The sequence below is a fragment of the Rhinopithecus roxellana genome, chromosome 7 (genome assembly GCF_007565055.1).
Source record: "Rhinopithecus roxellana isolate Shanxi Qingling chromosome 7, ASM756505v1, whole genome shotgun sequence".
NCBI lineage: Eukaryota > Metazoa > Chordata > Mammalia > Primates > Cercopithecidae > Rhinopithecus > Rhinopithecus roxellana.
This window is the reverse complement of record NC_044555.1, coordinates 72,550,634-72,573,131: the sequence shown is the minus strand read 5'-3', so window position 1 is coordinate 72,573,131 and position 22,498 is coordinate 72,550,634. Positions and strand designations below refer to the sequence as shown.

The window sequence follows — 22,498 nt, the reverse complement described above, 5'->3', positions numbered from 1 at the left end:
CTTTTATATTATCTCCTGGTATCAGCTGTGATGTGATAATCTCATTAGAAATGAATATGGGGCAATTTCTCAGTTGGCAAATAGTAATGTCACTATAGACACCAATTCACAGGGTATTCAGTAAAGCATTATCATGCATTCCTGGAGACAAAGAGTACCTACAGTAAATGACATGAAATGGAGCAAACTTTCTGTAAAATAATTTCAACACTTTCAATATTATTTTCAGTGAAAACTATTTTTAACATTCCTCCAACTCAGTCTGCTTGGGTTGGCACAGAAGACAAAACTGATGTGTACATGAAATATGTTGATACTCTGATAAGAAGTAAAGTAAGCAAGAACTGGACATCTTAATTCATTATAATTGCTCGTAAGATAACAGAGAGTTTACTTGAAAGAGATCAAAGGGATTTCTTAGCATCTCTCTTTGGGAGAAAAGTCATCAATTTGGTTGGCTCATAATTACTAGATTATGTACGGCATGCATTGCAAAAGTTAAATTGTTTTTGGATGTTCATTTTCTGTAATTAATATAATTTTTCAGAAAACAGTAACTGATCTCTGAACTACATACTCATTCTTCAGTTAACCTAGTTCTTTTATAGAGATGATCTTACATACACAAGCATACTGTAGAAAGTGCAGTAATAAACACCACATCTTAAAACCAACATAACCTGTTAAGAAACATTTGGCTTCAGCCAGGTGCGGTGGCTCAAGCATGTAATCCCAACACTTTGGGAGGCCTAGGCAGACAGATCACTTGAGGTCAGGAGTTCGAGACCAGCCTGGCCAACATGGCAAAACCCCATCTCTACTAAAAATACACACACATAAAAATTAGCCAGGCACAGTGGCACGCACCTGTAATCTCAGCTACTTGGGAGGCTGAGGCAGGAGAATTGCTGGAACCCGGGAGGTGGAGGTTGTGGTAAGCTGAGATTGCACCACTGCACTCTAGCCTGGGAGACAGGTCAAGATTCCGTCTCAAAAAAAAGAAAAAAAACAGAAAGAAACATGTGACTCCATGCATAGTCCTGAGGATAAACTCGGAGATCTATGTGTATGCCCCTCTAGAAGTAGGCATATATGTTCTTTTTCCACTCTTTAGGATACATATTTCCACTCTTTAGGATACATTAACACTACAGATATTGAATCTGTATATTTAAAACGAAAAAGAGTGAAACAACTGTCAATTCCTTCTCAAATTTATCCTTTAGAAAAGCAGTAAGTTGAAAGCTTAAAATCATGCCAATCTTTCAGGGAATGCATTGGATGACAAAGACATCTCCGGCATAGACGTTGTATCTAACTAAGAAGCAGTGGGTCCAGTGTTTTCATACATGAGGTTAATTGATTTAATTTCTCTTTTGTATAAACTATAGCACAAAATGCACCACTTCATTTGCTCATTTCCTTTTAGGATTCTTTCCTCTAAACTCCAGTATTCTTTATACCAAGCTTGTGTTTTCAAACTACCACTCTAATCCACAAAGACAAACTATTTGGCAATTACTTTCTTCTCCTTATAGACAGTCTTGTTTCAGGGCAAAGGAGCAAATGAGAACATATTAGATAAATTGTTGTAGGTGGTTTTACAGATATTTTCTTTAACGTAACACTACAGATAAAAAATGTACGAACTTTGATTAGTCCCACAGAAGAGAATTTAAAACTCTGCCTCCCAGAGCAAAGACTTGGCTCTTCTACTTATTCACTTAACTCTTACCATGCTGCTCTTGAGCTATTCCAGGAAGGGAAAGAAATAGAAACCTTCAGACTTCCTTTGAAGCAGTGCAACTAAAGTAAATATTCCCTGTAAACAATTTTCTGTCATCACGTATCTCAACATCTTAGCAGCAGAGAAGCAAAACTAACAATCATATTAAAAATTTAACAACTCACCAGTTCTTACAAGACTTCCAGAGAGGGCTCCTTACTGGGAGACTTAGATACTTTGTATGTCTCCTTCAAGGATCTCAAACAGCTTCTTATACCATCACATCGGACAAGCATCCCAGCCGAATGCTCATCGTGTGTGAATGATCATTTGACAGCCTGGGCAGTTATATTGGAGCATCATTGGCAATAAAGTCATCACTGAGTAATCAGCGAATCTATCATAAAAAAGTTATTTAACTGCATGTATTTCTCCACCTGGCCTTCCTCTCCCCCAGTTCCCCACACGTTTTTAACATCACTCAGAGGGAAGCTGGACTTCCTTCACCAACTCATCACTTTGGAGGAGCTTTGGGTGCCAGCCCTGAATACTGAACTGCAATCCTTATTCACCTATTGACTCCTTAACCTGGAAAACAATCAGGAGTTCACTGAGAGGACTTCCTGTGGGCACTGAATTTTGCACTGCACGGTGCGCAGCAAGTAAAGGGAGTGTGTGTTGAGGAAGAAGAGGAAGGCTATATAATGGTGGGATGGGACAGACAAACAGCGATGATTACTTTTAAATGAACAACAACATAGGACATGGGTTTAGGATGAGAAGAGCAAGGGTTTTGTTTTTAATGATCTGTCGAGAGCCTGATGCACCTAAGCCTTGCCAGCCTGTTTGTTAAGTGAGTTACACATACAACATGGTGCCAAGAGCCCCAAGGAATTCATTCTCTGTGTCAACACCACAGGGTTGGGCAATGAGCAGGGCTACCACTCAGCAGGGAGGTGTCCCATCAACACTGATGAAACAGCAGGCAGTCTTCTGACCACACACCTTGGGGGAAAATCATACCCCAGTAAAAATAACTTCCAGTGTTTCTCTTTTATTAGTTTCCTCGTGTTGTTTGTTTTTACAGCATTTAGGGAAAAAGGAAAGGGAGAAAGAAAAAAAAAAAGCCTCATCTGAGTCTTTGCTTTCACTATTCTGCTTCTATAAATAAAAAATTGCTTATTTCTAATTATTTTGTGTGCCTCTGGCTCTCAGTAGGCACTCAAATAATATATAAAGTAGCGGTGTTAGCCCATTTTCTATTCTCAATAATAACCAAGGATCTGGGCATGCTGAAACCTGAAAAGTATTTTAACATGAATAAATATGACTTGGATTTTACCAAAAGGCAACGATTTGTCTCCCAGGGTCTCTATAAAACTTACTCATTGCAGAAATGTCTTATACCAACTAGTGGTCAAAATTGCAGCACATCACATGATGTTTCTGGTCACTGAATGCTTTCAAGATCAAAGTTAAATGTCGAATGAAATGCTAAATCTCTGCAGCTTTAATTCCAGAGTAAGACTTCCTTTCCTCCCCACCCTATCTCCAGCTAAGGCATGCTTTTCGTGGTCCTGAAACAGAAGGCACACTTGGGGAAGCTTCTGGCTTTCTCAATTGTCCTCCTCCCTCATTTCCCCTGCTGTGGTTACAGATCTCTCCACTTGGAGAGTAGCAGGAAAGGAAGGCGAAAAGGAGCAGAAGGTTCTTCTCTCACTGGCGCTATCATGTGAAGATTTCAGGCAAACCTGAAGGGCATTTTCTTAAGTTCTTGGAAGCCAGGACAGCTGGATCTCCCCCATCTGCAACTCCGGAGATGCGGGCGATGTCGTCTCTTCCTCCAACTGGTTTTCCAGTGGTGTTACTCTGCTGGAGTCTCCTCCTCATCCCAGATTTTGTGGGGCAAAAGTCCAAATCATTAAGGTTATCTGGTCATGCATATTTGTTTGAGGGACTCTGAAAGTGCAACCTAAATCAACTCCTCCTAGCCCTCGAGATCAGAAGTCTCTAGAGTAGATGTGGCAGGGATCAGGTGCCACCCACCTAGGTCCCCCAAGAGATGCACAATCAAATATCAACCTTTCTGAGGAGTGTCGCTGAAGCCTCAACATTGGATTGAGGCTAAGAGAGATGCATGCCATGTCATTTGTTTTTATTTCATTTAGGAAACAAGAAAAAAGAAAGCCTAACTCCACTGGGGAAGAGGTAGGGCTATAATGCCATATAAACCTCTTCATAAGCCTTCACTTCTCTCGTTGCTGTGAGGCCAGAGATCCATAGGGTTCCTGGCTATCTACATGGAAAATTTCTATAGGATGCCATTTTTTTCCATCTCATTTCACGATGCTGTCAAGTGAGTATCCTGTTACAATAAATATTCCCCAGAATAATTTGTCTTGATATGTGGATGGAGGACTTTGGAGTCAGACAGACATGGCATTCTGATTCTAGCACCCACTAGCTGTATGACCTCCAAAAAGTGCTTAATCACTTGGGGCATCAGCTTTCTCACCAGTAAGGCAGGCAGAAGTATACATCTTAGGCCCCTCTGATCAATAACCCTTTATTGATTAGATATAATGTCGCAGGACATGGTGCCTGGCCAAAAGAAATGGATGATCCTTTTTGGCAATTTTGAGAAAACAGAAGTAAAAATATTTTACTTTACAAGCTATGAAAATTACTGTGCTTTAAGATCATGAAAAGCACAGACTTTGGTATATGAATTCGTATAGATGCTTAATGAAATTGTTCAGAGTTGAACCTACCTGATATTTGACATTCCTATAACTATGTCAACCATCAGAGGCATTGCACAGGAACCCTCAAGGTAACACTGGGCATGTCTTCATACTTGGGCCTGTACCCAGAAAGAACCCAATAGAGAGACTGTTGGTGGGAAATCCTAGAGTACCACAGAAGAAGGACACGTGCAATCAGAGATAAGCAAGAGAACACTCACTCTCAAAGACTCGACATGCAGCAATTGCATGAGCAAAGGTCAAGGCTTGATAATTAGGGCCCTGAATCAAGGAAAAAGCATCTCAATGCAAATCGGACAAGTGGGATGAGAGCAACACGGTGCTCACAGAAGGGTTCTCCTCTTAGCCATGCAGAAGGAAGAGACCTGGAGCCCCAGAATCCAGTTTACAGTCTCCCTATTGCAACATCCACAACTGCACAAGACAAACAGCACCGAGCTCTGTATACATTCAGGATGGACTCAACTATTCTTCTCCAAGCCATTTGCCAGCTTCATAAATTCTAGAAACGTTAAAACATCAAAAGTGCTCTCAAATCTCTGGTTTGGGGACCCCCTCCTTATCTATTAAAGTAAAGGTTATGGCACAGGAAAGGGCAAAAACACATGGAAAACCCCAGAATTCCTCCTATGTGTGTTACATGAAACATGGTTGGGGGTAGATCAAAGAAGGAACACGAAAAATTATGAATAGTTTCTGGGTATTTTTGCATATTTCTGGTTTTTAATTATCATTCACTTTCCATTTTTCAGGAGCAGATTTAATCACAGCCTTCTCCTTGCTATACTGCATTTCCATGTTTCAAGTTATAGCTTTATTATTAAACCAAAACCTAAGTCCTATTAAATTACCTTTCTTTAACTGGCATCCTAGTTTACTCCAAGAGGAAGGAGTCATGGAAATTTACTGCCTCTAAGATTCTTTCAGAGTGGTTTAAAGGGCCCTAGGAAATTGACTTGAAATAGATGCTTCCAAATGTTATTGTTTATGCACTAATACAACAGCAGCCAATAAACATATTCAATTGAAATGTGCCCACAAGAGAACAAAATACATGTGTTGTACCTGTTTGACCCATCTACTTCACTTAGCCTATTAAACAACTCTCAAACCTATGCAATTATATATAAATATATATATACACATATATTATATATAAAGGCCTTTCGCCTGAAGTTTGTTAGAACCACACATACATCCAAAGAGAAGAGCCAGCTAAAAATAAAAACCCCACACATGCATGCACCTATATATGTGTATATATGTAATAAATTAAGTACATTTAAATCATATATACAATAACTCCTAACTTAACAACGTCAATAGATTCTCAGAATTTTTTTTTTTTTTTTGAGATAGGTTCTCACTATGATACCCAGGCTGGAGTACAGTGGCACGATCAGAGCTCACTGCAGCCTCAACCTCCCAGGCTTAAGGAATCCTCCCACCTCAGTCCCCTCAAGTAGCTGGGACAACAGGTATATGCCATCACACACAGCTAATTTTTGTATTTTTTTGTAGAGATGGGGTTTCACCATGTTGCCCAGGCTGGTCTTGAACTCCTAAGCTCAAGCAATCCACTGGCCTCGGCCTCCCAAAGGGCTGAGATTACAGGCGTGAGCCTCCATACCTGGCTGATTCTTGGAAATTGCAACTTTAAGGGGAACGATATACAGCAGATTGTTTCATTCAACATCATTTTGTTATAAAGTTGATGAGAACAAAAAATGGTTTTGTTATACATGGCTTTGCTTAAAGTCACAGTTTCCAAAGACCTCCGAACAAGTGAGAACCTACTGTAATCATCTTTCTTCTTAACTTTCTTAAAGTCATGCAGTTGCATTATTTGTAATATAATATTTAACATATACATTTGTGAATATATACAAACTAAATATATTGAAGTTATATATAAAGGCATTTCCTCAAGTTTATCAAAATCATGCACACCAATATATTATTTATATAGCTTATATAACATATGTATGGTATACATATATACATATAAACATATTCTGTTCCCTTTAAGATTCTTAAAATCTTAACTATTTGAGGTACCTAAGATTCTCATTCTCTGAATTTTTCTCTGTAAATTTACTCTGCTTTTCCAATGTGTTTGGTGTCATGCTCTCTTGGCAAAATCCCACAGCCTTACTGAATGATTGCTTCTCGAGAAAGTTGGTAAGGCAGAATGTAAGTCAGAATGGACCCTATGCCTAACAGTAATCTGGTATTTCTAAAGTGTGTTTGAAGGAGATATTATGTTCTTTTTAAAGAACATGTGTGATGGCCCCTGTTGAGTAAGTCTGAGAATTGTTGTGTTAAAAAAAAAATGGGAAGATCATTGACCACAAAAATGGGAGAGTTTCAAATGAACACATGGCTACGAATTGAGGAGGCAAGGACTCATTCAGCACATTTTCCAGGCTTATGTGATCATGGGGAAGCTGAAGGGAGAGGCTGTGCAACCAGCTTTCTGTTCCCTCCAGATGTTAGCTTGCACCAAGCAGCACAGGAGCTGGGTGCAAGTAAAATAAAGGCGAAAATTTTCAATCCTAGAAATGACTGGTTGAACCATGTTATCACTGATAGGCCATACTGATATCAGAATTGAAGAAAACAAATGTTCCTTGTTTATTTTCTGAAGGTTCCTTTTCCTTATCGTTTTTTTGCTGGTGGTTTCTAGAATACTTTTTTCCCCTTTATTTGCACATTCATTCTTGTGTTTGATTTTGATATTATCTATTCATGTCGTGGTCCTGATTGTTTAAGCACAACATAAGAAATTTTGAAAACATATATGAAACATATTAATAGATAGTTTTTGCCTTTTGGCTCTTTTTGAGGAACGAAGACCAACAGAGGTTGAACTCTCCACCCTGACCATTTTCAGGTATATGACTTGAGGCAAGGTACCTGACTTTCCTCATGCTCCATTTCTTTATTTCTATAAGAAGAAGAATTCCATTGTTTACCTTGCAAACTTGCCGAGTCAATGAAGTAAGAGATCATTCATAAAGTTGTAAGCACATTCTAATTGTTTGAGGGCTGGTGGCTATTACCACAGTTGCTATGAAACAATGAGCCAACTTTAACCATAAACTACTCACTCTTTCATCTCAGACTCTCAGCATGTGGCCTTTATAAACACTTTGGAGAAGTGACCAGAGCACTAAGCAACTTGCATAAGATGTGACAGGAACTCAGAGCCTTGCAGGTGGGCATGTGGTTTATTCAAAAGCAGCGACGACACAAGGCACACATTAGAGATGGCACAGAGCACTCTGCGTGGTAAGCTCCAGCTGTGATTCCACTCAAGGAGAGAAGCTTCAGCGGGCAGGGCCAGTGGGTATCCCTCTTTGTGAATGTGGTGCAAGACACAGCAAAGGCCCAAGTTGCTGACATCCCCAGTTGTATCCATTATGGGTGCACAAACCTCTCACAGGTCCTGGAGGGAGGAGGCTACGCTAGAGGCAACGTCAGGAGGGAAAGAAAAAAGGAAAAGAGGGAGAGAGGGCAGGAGAGGGGGAGGGAGTTTAGAAGGAGAACAGGAAGACAGGAAAAGAGAGAAGAAAGAAAGGAAGGGAAGGAAGCAGGGAGGGAGTCGAGCAGGAGGACAGGAAGGAATGAAGACAGGAAAAGAGAGAAGGAGGAAAGAAAGGGAAGGAAGCAGAGAGGGAGGGAGTCGAGGAGGAGGACAGAAAGGAAGACAGGAAAGAGAGAGGAGGAAAGGAAGGGAAGAAAGGAGAGAGTGCAGGAGAAGAACAGGAAGGAAAACAGGGAAAGAGAGAAGGAGGAAAGGAAGGGAGGGAAGGAGAGAGGGAGGGAGTTGAGGAGGACAGGAAGGAAGATGGGAAAAGAGAGAAGGAGGAAAGGAAGAGAAGGAAGCGGAGAGGGAGGGAGTCGAGGAGGAGGACAGAAAGGAAGACAGGAAAAGAGAGAGGAGGAAAGGAAGGGAAGAAAGGAGAGAGTGCAGGAGAAGAACAGGAAGGAAAACAGGGAAAGAGAGAAGGAGGAAAGGAAGGGAGGGAGGGAGTCAAGGAGGAGGACAGGAGAAAGACAGGAGGAAAGGAAGGGAAGGAAGGAGAGAGGGAGAGAGTGGAGGAGGACAGGAAGGAAGACAGGGAAAGAAAGAAGAAGGAAAGGAAGGGAGGAAAGGAGAGAGGGAGGGAGTCAAGGAGGAGGACAGGAAGGAAGACAGGGAAAGAGAGAAGGAGGAAAGAAAGGGAGGGAAGGAGAAACAGAGAGAGGGGCAAATGAGGAGGGAACTGTTTGGAGTCAGGAGCCCTAAATCCCAGAACAATATGATGATAAAGGGTGGGGAGTGATGAAGCCTGAGCCCCTCTCTCAGATGTCCAGTTATGTCTAGTCAGCGAGAATCCTGGCAGGACAGAGGAAATTCGAACTCGTGGTAAGGTCTGACCACATGCTTCACTTCTCCACATTTTTGAAGCACACATCCTCCCTTCACATGTGCTATTTTAGAATAGTGTGTGTCTACTTAGGCACTAACATTACGGATATTACGAAACATGATCTGTAATCATTAGTGAAGGCTATAAAGCTGATGCTGGAATTTCTACTTTCTTGTTATTAACTGGAAGCTACATTTTATTATTTTCATAGGCATGTCTTTGATCCCTTTGTCCATTTTTTGAGAGCTGATTTAAAAATTAAAAAATATAAACCGTAAATACACTTTACCTTAATATGTACATTGCATTATGCTGAAATCAAATAAAATGGTTGAAAGCAATGATGTCTCCCCTCCTCCCTGTAAGGATACCTGGAGAAAAGACCAGGACACAAGAACATTGACCAGTGTTCACACAAATATTAAATGTTAGGGCTGGGTGCCATGGCTCCTGCCTGTACTTCCAGCACTTTGGAAAGCCAAGGTGGGTGGATCACTTGAGGTCAGGAGTTTAAGACTAGCCTGGCCAACATGGTGAAACCCCGTCTTCACTAAAAAATACAAAAATTATCCAGGCATGGTGGTGGGCACCTGCAGTCCCAGCTACCCAGGAGACTGAGGTGGCAGGATTGCTTGAACCCGGAAGTGGGGGGGTTGCAGTGAGCGAACATCATGTCACTGCACTCCAGCCTGGGTGACACAGTGAGATCCTGTCTCAAAAAATAAAATAAAATAAAAATAAATGTGGGTAAACTTAACACATTTGCTACTTCTTTACATTAAAATGATAATCCTGGCCGGGTGCGGTGGCTAATGCCTGTAATCCCAGCACTTTGGGAGACTTAGGCAGGTGGATCACAACGTCAGGAGATGGAGACCATCCTGGCTAACACGGTGAAATCCCGCCTCTACTAAAAAATACAAAAAAATTAGCCGGGGGCGTGGTGGCGGGCGCCTGTAGTCCCAGCTACTCGGGAAGCTGAGGCAGGAAAATGGTGTGAACCCAAGAGGCAGAGCTTGCAGTGAGCCGAGATCACGCCACTGCACTCCAGCCTGGGCGACAGAGCGAGACTCCGTCTCAAAAAATAAACAAATAAATAAAATAACAACAATAATAATAATCCTAAGCCCCCTCCCCACAATGAAGTAGCTGGTATACCCCAGGAAGGGGTCAATGGTCTAGACCATTGGATGTCCTGGTTGAAAGGCAGATGCTGAGTCGGTCAGTCTGGGGGTGGCAGCTGGGATTCTGTATTTCTAGTGAGCTCCCAGCGGATACTGGCACTAGCAGTTCAGATCACATCTGTTATCCACCACTGCAGAGAAGCGAACCGGACCTCTCGCTCAGAGCCAGTCTGTACTCTGATGGTGAAGGGGTTCAAAAACAATCACCCTCCCCACACAAAAGTACCAGATATGTCCGAGAGTACAAAACCAGGAGTGGCGAATTCAGCCATTTATATCAGGCTCCCTTCCAGAGCTCACTGGGCTGGGAGGAAACCAGCAGCAGGAACGGGTGAGAATATTCAGTGCCTCTGAAGCAAGAGACTTCCTAAGTCAACATTGCTAAGCCAGCTATATAGGGGAAGAAGGCAGGTAAGTCTGCAGCAAGGAGCTCAAATTGAGGCCCCATCAGATGAAATCAGAGCTTTCTGGTCTCTCAGCATCATCAAGAAAAGTGGACTGTGTACAGCCACTGAGAAAGATGGTCCCTAGTCCAACCTGTTACCCTCCATCTACACTGGGCAAGATTTGCACCCCAGAAAAGTAAAGAGAATAATGGGGCAAAGGGGGCTCACAGAAAACAGATATAGCAGACTGGAAACCAAATACAACAGATAACAAAAGCACAGAGACACAGGAACCAGGACAACAAACTAAGGAAGTTGAAATAAGCTAAGACTTCATACAGGATGGCATATATATATACACACACGAATGTTGTGTGAAAGAAGATCGTCTGTTTATCTGTTCCACTGTTAATATGCTTTTGATGCCATCGTACCATAGTTTACTGGATCATTTCTACTGTATCTTAAAATTGTCAGGAAAAGTAAGTTATTGTCCCATGGGGAAAACACAATTGTACAAAAGTAAATTGTAATTCATGGAAGGAAATGCATCCCTGTCAGCATAGAAGCTGTCCATCTTTGGCTGTTGGAGAATTATGAAAAGCTGAAAACTAACTTGTTATATGTGTACAAACCACATTGCTAGAACAAAATTTCATTCTTTTCCAAACTAGCTTGTGACAGAGAAGCATTCACACAGTTTGTTTTTTGTTTTTTTTTAAGCAAAGAGGAGTCTTCCATCTTATGCATAGAAGTGATGTTACTGAAAAGTATGGAAAGTAAGACTTCTAAAAAAATAATGTGAAGCATGTTTTCACATCTGTGGAGAGCTGAAGTACCTAAGGTTTCCCAATCTGTCTCTTCCACAATCACTGTGAGGCCCTGTCATTTCGTCAAAATGGGACTGGGGCCTTTTTTCCTTTGAAAAATACTCTTTTTTGGCTGGGCCTGGTGGTTCATGCCTGTAATCCCAGCACTTTGAGAAGCTGAGGTGGGTGGATCACTAGGTCAGGAGTTCACGACCAGCCTGGCCAACATGGTAAAACCCCATCTCTACTAAAAAATACAAAAATTAGCTGAGTGTGGTGGCTGGTGCCTGTAATCCCAGCTACTCGGGAGGCTGAGGCAGGAGAATCGCTTGAAGCCGGGATGCTGAGGCTGCAGTGAGCAGAGACTACCACTGTGCTCCAGCCTGGGTGACAGAGTGAGACTCTGTCTCACTAAAAAAAAAAAAAAAAAAAAAAAAAAAGAAAAGAAAAGAAAAGAAAAGAAACAGAAAAATACTCTTTTTTAATTTAATGAGTAAACAGAAATGTGAGGTGGTTACGATACCAAAAAAGTAACAGTAACTCTGACATGTGTGCATCCATTTGCTTCCAGAGAATGGAAAGAAACTGGGAGGGAGAATTCTAAAGACTCCAGGTGGAAAATACTGTCATACTTACTGTAGGTACCACAGCAATGTGTGTGGAACGCATCTATTATGGAATTGTGTTCCCCAAAAATATATGTTGGAGTCCTCATCCCCACTACCTCAGAATGTGACCTTATTTGGAAACAGGATCATGTCAGAGGTAATCAAATTAAAATGTAGTCATTAGGGTGGTCCTTAGTCCAATAAGAATGGTGTTCTTAAAAAAGCAGAAAATTTGGACACGGAGACACACACAGAGGGAAGACAACAGGACAGGATACAGGGAAAGGAAAGCAGGTTCAAGCTGAGGAGAAAGGCCTGGAACAGGTCCTTTCCTCACAGCCCTCAGAAGGAATTAAGACTGCTGACATCTTCATCTAGGACTTCTGGCCTCCAGATCTGTGACACAATATACATCTGTTGTTTAGGTTACTTAGTTTGTGGTACATTATTATGGCAGCTGTAGCAAACTAATACAGAAACCATGAATGACTGTATTTGAGTCACAAGTCCCTTCCTAATTGGCTCATAAATTGCCTTCTCTGAAATTCCGTGTCCTCAAAGGGAAATCACGATTGCATTAAACGGAGGAAGCTATCTTATAGCACCAGTTGTAAGAACACATAATTTTATTGACTATATATTATGCACTAGTACTAAGGGCTTGGCCTGCCTCACCTCCTTTATCACCTCCATTTTACCCAGGAGGAAACAGACACAGATACATTTTGTCTATCATAGATGATAATTCTTGCTGAATCCAGGCGTGCCCCCATCCACCATGTAGGCACTAAACTAGAAATACATCCTTATGTTTACACCTGTTTTTTGTTTTGTTTTGTTTTAGTCTTTTTCCCCTTTTGTGGAGAACAGGGTCTCGCTATATTGCCCAGACAGTTCTTAAACTCCTGGGCTCAAAGTATTCCCGCAACTCCCACCTCTGCTTCCCTAAGTACTGGGATTACAGGTGTGAGCCACTGCGCCCGACACACCCTCACGTTTTTAAAGTCTTAAAACTCTTATTTCCGCTTCTCAAAAGGTCCAATCCTTGTCCTTAAACGTGAATATACCACATAAACGAACACAAAATACAAACAGGGACAAAAAAGTATTTTTCTGACGATGGCAAGAGGGGAAAAAAAAAAAGAAAGCTGTTTAGGTGGCATTTGAAAAGTTAAAAAAGGAAGAAAACTCAGAGCAGCCCAAAAGACAGATGATACCTAAGAAGGAATAACCAGCAAGGCATGTTGACTATTAGTATTATTTCAGCATCCTCCTTGCGCAGCTTGGCTTTGCTCTGGGACAATGCACCAGCCTGGGACGCTCAGAGATGCAGGCACAGAGGTGGTGCATCCTCTCCGCACACTGCGCATGCGCGGCTGCCGGTTCACGTCGCGGTCCAGGACCGCAGGGAGGCGGGCAAGCGAAACTGAGAAAAACCCACCCACGGTCCAGGGGCTGGCGGCTCGGGCGAACCCACCCAGGGACCTCGTGACCAAGGCCGTTTGTCTGCAACCTGATGGCTAGCAGTGATCCCACCCTGAGAATCTTCAACCCCCTCTCCCCACTCGACAGTCCCTTGTACTGTCCCTCTTTCCTCATTCAAGTCAAGCAGTGAATTTGCCCCTTCGGCTCTGCGCGGCCGCTGACTGCGTAGCTTGGACCGATTCCGGGTGTGAAGTGAGGAGGAGTTGATACGGGTAAACGTATCACGCCGGCCCGCGACGCATCCCTGGTCTGCGGCTGCTGCTGCGGCGAAAGCCCGAGGTGCGCGTGCGCGGAGCGGCATTAGGCAGCCCAGGACGCTCGGACTCGGAGCCGGGCTAGGGGCCGCGGGCGGCGCGTGCGCAGAGCGGCCCCGGGCGCGCGAGGAGGCCCTGAGTGCGCGTGCGCGTGCGCGGGGCGGGCGGGTGCGCGCGCACTTCCTCCTCGCCCCCACCCAAACCCAGAAGGCGGCACCATGGCGGCGCCCCCGCCGCAGCCCGTCACCCACCTCATCTTTGACATGGACGGACTTCTTCTGGGTGGGTAGTGTGCGGCCGCCGCCTCCCGTGAGGGCGGTCTTGGGTGGGCGTGGGAACGGTCGGCGCGGGGTACGTCACGACCGGGGGGCCGCGGCGGGGCGGTGTTCGAGCAGGGACGCTCGGGCTCCCGCGCGCTCTGCCCCCCGCCGGCCCCGAAGTCGGGCGGCGGCCGGGAGCGCCCGCGGGCCCATGTCCGGGCCGGCGGGCGCGCGTGGCCGCGGCGTCTACGCGGCACCAGCACCCGCTTCCGGTCGGCGGGCCGCCGGAGGGGCTGGAGCACGTGGGCGCGGTCCCTGGGGACCACCGGGCGGGCGCGCGGCTCCGCGTTCTCTCCGCAGAGTGCGGCGCGGCGGGACCTCCGCGCTGTCTTTTCGGTTACCCAGGCGTGCGACCTTGAGCGGTGCCCAGCCTCAGTTTCCTCGTCTGCAAGCTAGCCTGGAGGATACTTGCCTGCCTGCTCCAAGGTTGCTGCTGTGGGCGCACCTTGATGGTAGCATCCTACATGGTAGCGGTTCTCCACCTGGCGGTTTTGCCTCCCTGAGGGCATCTGGCAATGGCGATGTCAGGAGACATTTTGGCTGTCACAGCTGGCGTGGAGTGATGGGGTCACTGGCATCTAGTGGGGTCCAGACCAGCGATACTGCTAAACTTCCCGCAGTGCACAGGAGTAGTGCCCTATGCAACCATAAGGAATTATCCCGCGTCGTCAGCAGCGTAGAGGCACAGAAGGTCTGTCAAGTGGCCTGACTGCCTAGGGTGACCAGCACCAGGGACATCACCTGGGGGCCACTTGTAAATGTAGAAGCTAGGGCCCCACCCTACCCCTGCCCAATCAGAATCTGCATTTTAACAAGTGCGTGAACGTTTGAGAACCGCTGCTCTATCAATCCGAGGCATTAAGAAACACTTGGCAGTGTACTAAGGTAGTCAGTCATAGCACATGTGAACTTCACCAGCCAAGAGGAATTCAAGTAGAATTCAAAGAATAAAACCCTGTTTTTAACTCAAGACAGAACTATGCTGAGCTATACCCAAATCCTCAACACAACACTATGACACATAATCACCAGGAGGCTTCATATATCTATAAACATGTCTGCATACTCTGTATGGACAGCTGACCTGCTTGTTTACGTATATCATTCCTTCATTTCAAAACCCTGCAAGTTAGGAGGAAGTATTTGCATTTCAGTAATTTAAAAAAAAAAAAAAACAAAAAACCCTGAAGCTCAGAGAGGTAAAGCTACTTGCCCAAGGTCACACAGCTAATAAGCCAAGCTGAGAACCGATTCTGGACTGATCCCGTTCTAAATATAATGATGTTGAGCTCATCTTAAATTGTGAATGTGACCTTGTTTCTGCTCATCATATTGCTGGGTGATTCACTAGCAGTGTTTTCTTTTAAAAAGGCACACAGAAACCATTCTTTTCATATTATGAACACAGAGGTATAAACTGATACATTCCAAAGGAAAAAAAATTCCCATGGAGGTCACTAATTGGAGCCAACGGTGTATGCAGCTACTAAATTTGAAATGACTCAATGTCAGAAAGCTTCTGGGATACATAGGTATAGTTTGTAGACATGAATTTTCCTACTCCGGTGGTCAAGAAGCTAAATTGTCAAATAAATTTCTTACCCTCTAATAAAGGTCCAGAGAACCTGTTCTGGGAGTCTCATGAATTTTAATGCCAAACAAGATGTCTCATTAAAATTAAATTTATTAAACTTCTAAATGAGCTTGATGCCTAATTCTGATTCTAGATTCGCACATAACCATGCCCTGAAGTGATGAATGTGACTTAAATGGCATTACAAGCATTGACCTCACATTGTTACCCAATCCTCTGATCTAGTCAGATAACCAAGAATTAGTGCTATTTGGAAAAATAAGCCCTACTTCTTTTTATTCCCCTCCCTCATTTTCTGCCCATTTCCTCCTTTCCTGCCCTACCTCTTCTTTGAGGTGGTAAGGCCTTGCAAAACTTTCTTGGAAATATACCTTTGCTTATCCCATTCTTTCATCAAATGTATAAATACAAAACACAGCTTTCCAGAATGTACCACTTTAATCTACCAGATTATGCCTGCTCTCATTCTTCAGCACCTCACTTCAGTGTATCTGTTGTTTGCATAACAATATATTATCAAATTATAATGAGTTGTTTTACAGTAGGTCTGTTTTTCGGGAATTTTGAATGCATTTTCCTAGGAAGTTCTGTTTGTCGATTTAGCCCCAATACTTGCATACTTGGGGAAGTAAAATTGAAAATGAATAGTTTCATGGAGGATTGTTAACATTAGAGGAGAAGCTTGTTTAATCAGAGGAGAAGGAGGAAGTAAATGGAGATTTTAGAGGAAATGTTGACCAGGAAGAAAGCCGGGACACTTTCGCATGCTTTTGACATGTACGATGCTGTTAGTTGTCCTTTTTAAAAAAAAAAAAACACTTTGGATTCTGTTTCTCATGACCAAGGTAACAGTCAGTTATGATTTAGGTAATATTAATAATTTTTGCTCTCAAATGCCATTCAGAGAAAGAGAATAGGGGACTGGGATTAGTTAAAAACTGGGATGATTTTGAAAGAAGATGATGACAATTATTAAACAGTATCTCAGCAGCTGGACAGGGAAGATGATTCCTTTTGTAAATAACCGAAATTAGGAACACAAAAGATGGTCCCAATTTCTTTAAAAGAGAAGATAGTTTGTTGTCCAGAGTAGTTCTGTCTCACAGAATTGAGCCAGGTAGAAATTTTGGGGAGCAACTTTTAATAAGTAAAAAGATACAGATGACATTGATTTGAATGATGTAACCTAATGTATCAAAAATATTATTTAATACAAAGTCAATATAAGAAAATCATTGAAGTTTTTGACATTAATTTTGATACTAGGTCCTCAAAATCTGTGTGTATTTTATACGTACAACACATCTCAGTTTGGACTAGCCTCATTTCAAGCGCTCTGTAGCCTCACTTGGTGGGTGGCTACTGGCTTGGGCAGCATGGGTCTAGGTCTTTGTGGAGAAACTCAAGATGTCTGTTGATAATGGCTATGCTGGGAGAGCCAGGCAGAAGATGGGTATTAAGAATATTCAGAATTAGGAGTTTTGGTGTATGTAAAATGTGGTATGTGTAAAATGTGGTTTTCTTGGAGTCTAACACAGAATTATTTAAAATCCTTTTAAAATCAAAGGAAAATAAGCTTATTTCCAAATTCTTAAATATCGTAAAATAATAAGGTAGATCTGCGAAGGGTAATAAGAACATTTGCAGTGTTGACCATAATATACCATATCTTTATAAATCCAGATTGCAGGATTTTAATGAGTGACTTCTACTTCACCTTTATATAGTAAAATGAAGACCTCTTTTGTGCCTTCTTGCACTCCCATAGCTTCCTCCTTGCCAAATAATAGCACTTGAGACTGTAAGTGCCTGCCTCACTGTCTGGGGCCCAGGAGACACTAAGAGGGCACGGAGGTAGGGTCTCTGTGGGGATCACCAAGCCCAGTACTGATGGGATTGTGGGCTGCCTGAGACAGTTGACAGTCATGTCCACTGTGCGGCCAAAATTCCACAGACATAGCGTGAGTGTGTTTCGCGCTATCATTCTTTGTTAACTTCATGTAGGCTGTTTCTTTAGACACCGGAACATCCATATAGCTGATGACAAAAATAGATTTTTCTTACGTAATATTAGCGCATGCCCTAGACATACTGTCAGAAGAATCTACGTATGTTGTCATTTGACCCCATGAAATACGTCTGATGAGGTTTAAAAGTGCAGCTGACGAGCTTTTCAGCCTCAGTCGGTTCTTACTACTTGATGTTATCAAGTCATTCATTCCAAGTGGGGTGTCTAAGAGTTTTGGCACATTTCTGAGGAGGGTGGAGCAAAGTGAAGGATCATTCCACATGCTTCCATAGGTGGTTATTGTTCAACCCCAGAACGTGCAGAGATCCTAGTTGGAATGAGATAGTAATCACAACCTCCCCTCCTTCCATCATTTGTAATGGGTCTTGTTCTGGATGTCAAAGCAACTCTGGTGGTAGGTTCACATTCTTTCTTTGCCCTGTCTCCCCTGGGGGCTGACAGTGCACCCTTTGGTTTTAACCTTGCTAGGTGAAATGTAGGTTCTCTTCCACATTTGCAAAGGAGATGGCTGAGGGTGGAGGCCAGTGTGAGGGCTTGGGACAGAGGTGAGCCCTTATCTCAGGGGCCATGATTGGCCTTTCACTACAGTGTAATCAATGAATAATCTGTTGTTTCTGAAAACTGAAAAGTCTTCTGGAATATAGAAAGCATAAGGCACGTGTGTTCCTATTAAGGGAACAAAGAGATTTGGAGTAAGATGCTATATTGTATGTCAGAGAAACAGCAACAAATTATAGACTTAGCTCCCTTTGGTTCTGTTTTCTAATAGACCTGACCCATGCCAACTTTACGTTCTTGTGGTAAGTGGTTGGTTGTCCACTGCAGCTGTTTCTGTTTCTAGAATAATTGAGAAGGGGGTAAAACTTAAAATGCAAAATTCTGCAGATAAATAAGAGTTTTGTCCAGCTGGCAACACAAATATTCAGCAGATTCTAGGCATACAGGTGTAAAATATCCTTTTCTTTTTTCTAGCTCTCTCTTTCAAATAAAAGCAGTATGGTTTTATTTAGAATCTTTAAGTAAACTGGATACAGGCATATGTGAGCACTATTGTGGGTTCAGTTCCAGACCACCACAGTAAAGCAAACATCGCAATAAAATTAGTCACATGAAGTTTTTGGTTTCCCAGTACACATAGGTTAGGTTTATACTATACTGTATTCTATTAAGTGTACAATAGCATTATGTCTAAAAAATGTACATACCAGGCCGGGCGTGGTGGCTCAAGCCTGTAATCCCAGCACTTTGGGAGGCTGAGACGGGTGGATCACGAGGTCAGGAGATCAAGACCATCCTGGCTAACATGGTGAAACCCCGTCTCTACTAAAAAAATACAAAAAAACTAGCCAGGCGAGGTGGCGGGTGCCTGTAGTCCCAGCTACTCGGGAGGCTGAGGCAGGAGAATGGTGTGAACCCGGGAGGCGGAGCTTGCAATGAACTGAGATCCGGCCACTGCACTCCAGCCTGGGCGACAGAGCGAGACTCCATCTCAAACAAAAAACAAAACAAAACAAAAATGTACATACCTTAAATACATTTTATTATTTAAAAATAAAAGTGCTAGGGATCATGTCATCCTTCAGTTAGTTGTAATTCTTTTGCTGGTGGAAGGTGTTGTCTTGACATTGACTGTTGACCAGAGTAGTGGTTGCTGAAGGTTGGGGTGGCTGTGGCAATTTTAAAAAATAAAACAGCAATGACGTTTGCCACATCAGTTGATTCTTTCTTTTACAAAAACGTTCTCTTTCGGTGAGGCAAGGTGGTTCACGCCTGTAATCCCAGCACTTTGGGAGGCAGAGGCAGGCAGATCACTTGAGGTCAGGAGTTGGAGACCAGTCTGGCCAACATGGCAAAACCCCATCTCTACCAAAAATACACACACCAAAATTACCCAGGCATGATGGTGCGCAGTTGTAGTCCCAGCTACTCAGGAGGCTGAGGCCCGAGAATTATTTGAACCCGGGAGGCTGAGGTTGCAGTGAGCCAAGATTGCACCACTGCACTCCATCTTGGACGACAGAGTAAGACGCTGTCTCAAAAAAAAAAAAAAAAAAAAAAAAGGGAGTCTTCTCAAACTCTGCTGCTGCTGCTTTATCAACTAAGTTTATGTTAATATAGTGAATCCTTTGTTGTCACTTCAACAATGTTCAACAACATCTTCACCAGGAATAGATTTTTATCTCCAGAAACTACTTTCTTTTCTCATCCCTAAGAAGCAGTGTCTCATCAGTTCAGGTTTCATCCTGAGATTGCAGCAACTCAGTCAAATCTTCAGGCTTCACTTCTAATTTTAGTTCTCTTGGTATTTCTATCATACCTGCAGTTACTTCCTCTGCTGAAGTCTTGAACCCCTCAAAGTCATCCATGAGAATTGGAATCAACTCCTTACAAACTCCTGTTAACGTTGATATTTTCATCTTTTCCCATGGATCTTGAATGCTGTTAATGGCATCTGTAATGCTAAATCCTTTCCAGAAGGTTTTCCATTTACTTTGCCTAGATGCATCAGAGGAATCACTATGGCATCTATAACCTTAAGAAATGCATATCTTGCCGGGTGCGGTGGCTCACGCCCGTAATCCCAGCACTTTGGGAGGCCGAGACGGGCGGATCACGAGGTCGGGAGATCGAGACCATCCTGGCTTACATGGTGAAACCCCGTCTCTACTAAAAAATACAAAAAAACTAGCCGGGCGTGGTGGCGGGTGCCTGTAGTCCCAGCTACTCAGGAGGCTGAGGCAGGAGAATGGCGTAAACCCGGGAGGCGGAGCTTGCAGTGAGCTGAGATCCAGCCACTGCACTCCAGCCTGGGTGACAGAGCGAGACTCCGTCTCAAAAAAAAAAAAAAAAAAGAAATGCATATCTTAAGTAATAAGACTTGAAAATCGAAGTTACTCCTCAATCCATGGGCTGCAGAATAGACGTCATGTTATTAGGCCTGAAAATAACATGAATCTCCTTGTACATCTCCATCGGAGCACTTTGGTGACCAGGTACATTGTCAGTGGACAGAAATATTTTGAAAGAAATCTTTGTTTTTGAGCAGTAATTCTTAATAGTGGGCTTAAAATATTCGGTGAACCATGCTGTAAACAGATGTGCTGTCATCCAGGCTTTGCTGTTCCATTTACAAAGCCCAGGAAGAGAAGATTCAGCATCATTCTTAAGGGCACTAGGATTTTCAGAATTGTAAATGAGCATTGGCTTCAACTTAAAGTCACCATCTGCATTAGCCACTAACACAAAAGTCTGCCTGTCCTTTGAAGCTTTCAAGCCTAGCACTGACTTCTCCTCTCTAACTATGAAAGTCATGGGTGGCATTTTCTTTCAGTAGAAGGCTGTTTTGTCTACATTGAAAATCTGTTTAGTGTAGCCACTTTCATCATTGATCTTAGCTAGCTCTCCTGGATAACTTGCTGCGGCCTTTCCATCAGCACTTGCTGCTTCACCCCGCACTTTTATGTTATGAAGATGGCTTCTTTCCTTAAACCTCATGAACTTCTGCTAGATTCAGACTTTTCTGCAGCTTTCTCACATGCCTCAGCCCTCATAGAAGTGAAGAGGCTTAAGGGAATGTTGTGCTGGTTTGGTCTTGATCATTAAAACTTCCTCTATGTCAGCAATAAGGCTGTTTCACTCTCTTACCATTCATGTGTTCACTGGGGTAGCATGTTTAATTTCCTTCAAGAACTTTTCCTTTGCATTCACAACTTGGCTAATTGGGTGCAAGAGGCCTAGCTTTCAGCCTGTCAGCTTCTGACGTGTCTTCCTCACTAAGCTTAACCATTTCTAGCTTTTGATTTAAAGTGAGAGATGTGTGACTCTTCTTTTCACTTGAACTCTTGGAGGCCATTGTAGGGTTATTAATTGTCCTGATTTCAATATTATTGTGATTCAGGGACTAGGGAGGCCTGGAGGAGAGGAAAAGATGGGAGTCTGTGGAGCAATCAGAACACACACAACATTTATCCATTAAGTTCTCTGACTTATATTGGTGCGGTTCGTGGTTCCCTAAAACCATGACAATGGTAGCATCAAAGATCACTCATCACAGATTGACGTAACCGATGTAATAATGAAACGATTTGACATATTTCAAGAATTACCAAAACGAGACACAGACACATCACGTGAGACATGCTGTTAGCAAAATGGTGCTGGTAGATTTTCTCGACACAGACTTGCCAAAAACCTTGAATTTGTAAAAACTACAATCTGTGAAGCACAATAAAATATGCCTATATAATATGGGACAGCAGTGCATCATTTTGTTTTGCTTTGTTTTTTGAGCTAGAATCTATTTTTCTCCTTGAAAAGCTGTATGTTACAGATTATTTGGTCCTTTTTATTTTTGTGATTATTCACTCTTTACTCTGATTCTATTTCTTTTTTAAAAAACTGCTATAATTTATATACTATTTGCTGTCATTTTTCATTAGTAGATGGAGACTTAAAGCAATGTAAAGGAGCAAGGTAAATGATACCTCCTAAGAAATGTCCCCTGAAAGCACTCCTTATATAGATGCTCAGGCGACTGGTCAGACCTTCTGATGAGATGTTTGAAAAGTGATTGATAGATAGTCTATAGGTAGAAAGCACAATAGTGTTATCCTGGAATACATTACATTTGAAAATAATGCTCATATCATCAGCTATAAGGGAATTTCAGTGATTAATAAATGCAGCATTTCATATATTAAGAGCTTCCTTTAATAGTGTTAAAATGGTGGAAGGGGTAACCTTGATTTTGTGATGCAGATATTTGCAGTTTAAAATTGCCTTGTTGGTGCTTAAAGAGCATTTTTTTTTGAAAACATAGTAATCCTAACACATGCATTTCTACTGTGTAAGAGCACAAAAAGGAAGACTTTTCCCCGTGGGTTTTCGTAACTGGGCCATCCATGTGGCTCCTCTTCATATCCC

General features: G+C 42.8%; 2 protein-coding genes across 5 annotated transcripts in view; one reads left to right on the top strand and one right to left on the bottom strand.

Annotated features, from left to right (window-relative positions):
- Window positions 1–14,899, bottom strand: part of STS (steroid sulfatase) — a 205,733-nt gene extending 190,834 nt beyond the window's left edge. The window contains exon 1 of one of the 2 annotated variants that reach the window (XM_010354943.2): window positions 14,365–14,899. The gene's annotated coding sequence lies outside the window, so the exon portion shown is untranslated. Of the gene's footprint in view, window positions 1–13,883; window positions 14,140–14,364 lie in introns of those variants that run through there. The other variant, XM_030934721.1, reaches the window with a different exon arrangement.
- PUDP (pseudouridine 5'-phosphatase) overlaps window positions 13,775–22,498 on the top strand; it is a 174,857-nt gene continuing 166,133 nt past the window's right edge. Inside the window, exon 1 of one of the 3 annotated variants that reach the window (XR_004058446.1) lies at window positions 13,775–13,914. Coding sequence is in view for 2 of the 3 variants with exons in the window: in XM_030934724.1 (XP_030790584.1) it covers window positions 13,851–13,914 (64 nt within the window). In the remaining variant the exon portion in view is untranslated. The remainder of the gene's footprint in view (window positions 13,915–22,498) is intronic. The other 2 variants (XM_030934724.1, XM_030934723.1) reach the window with 2 other exon arrangements.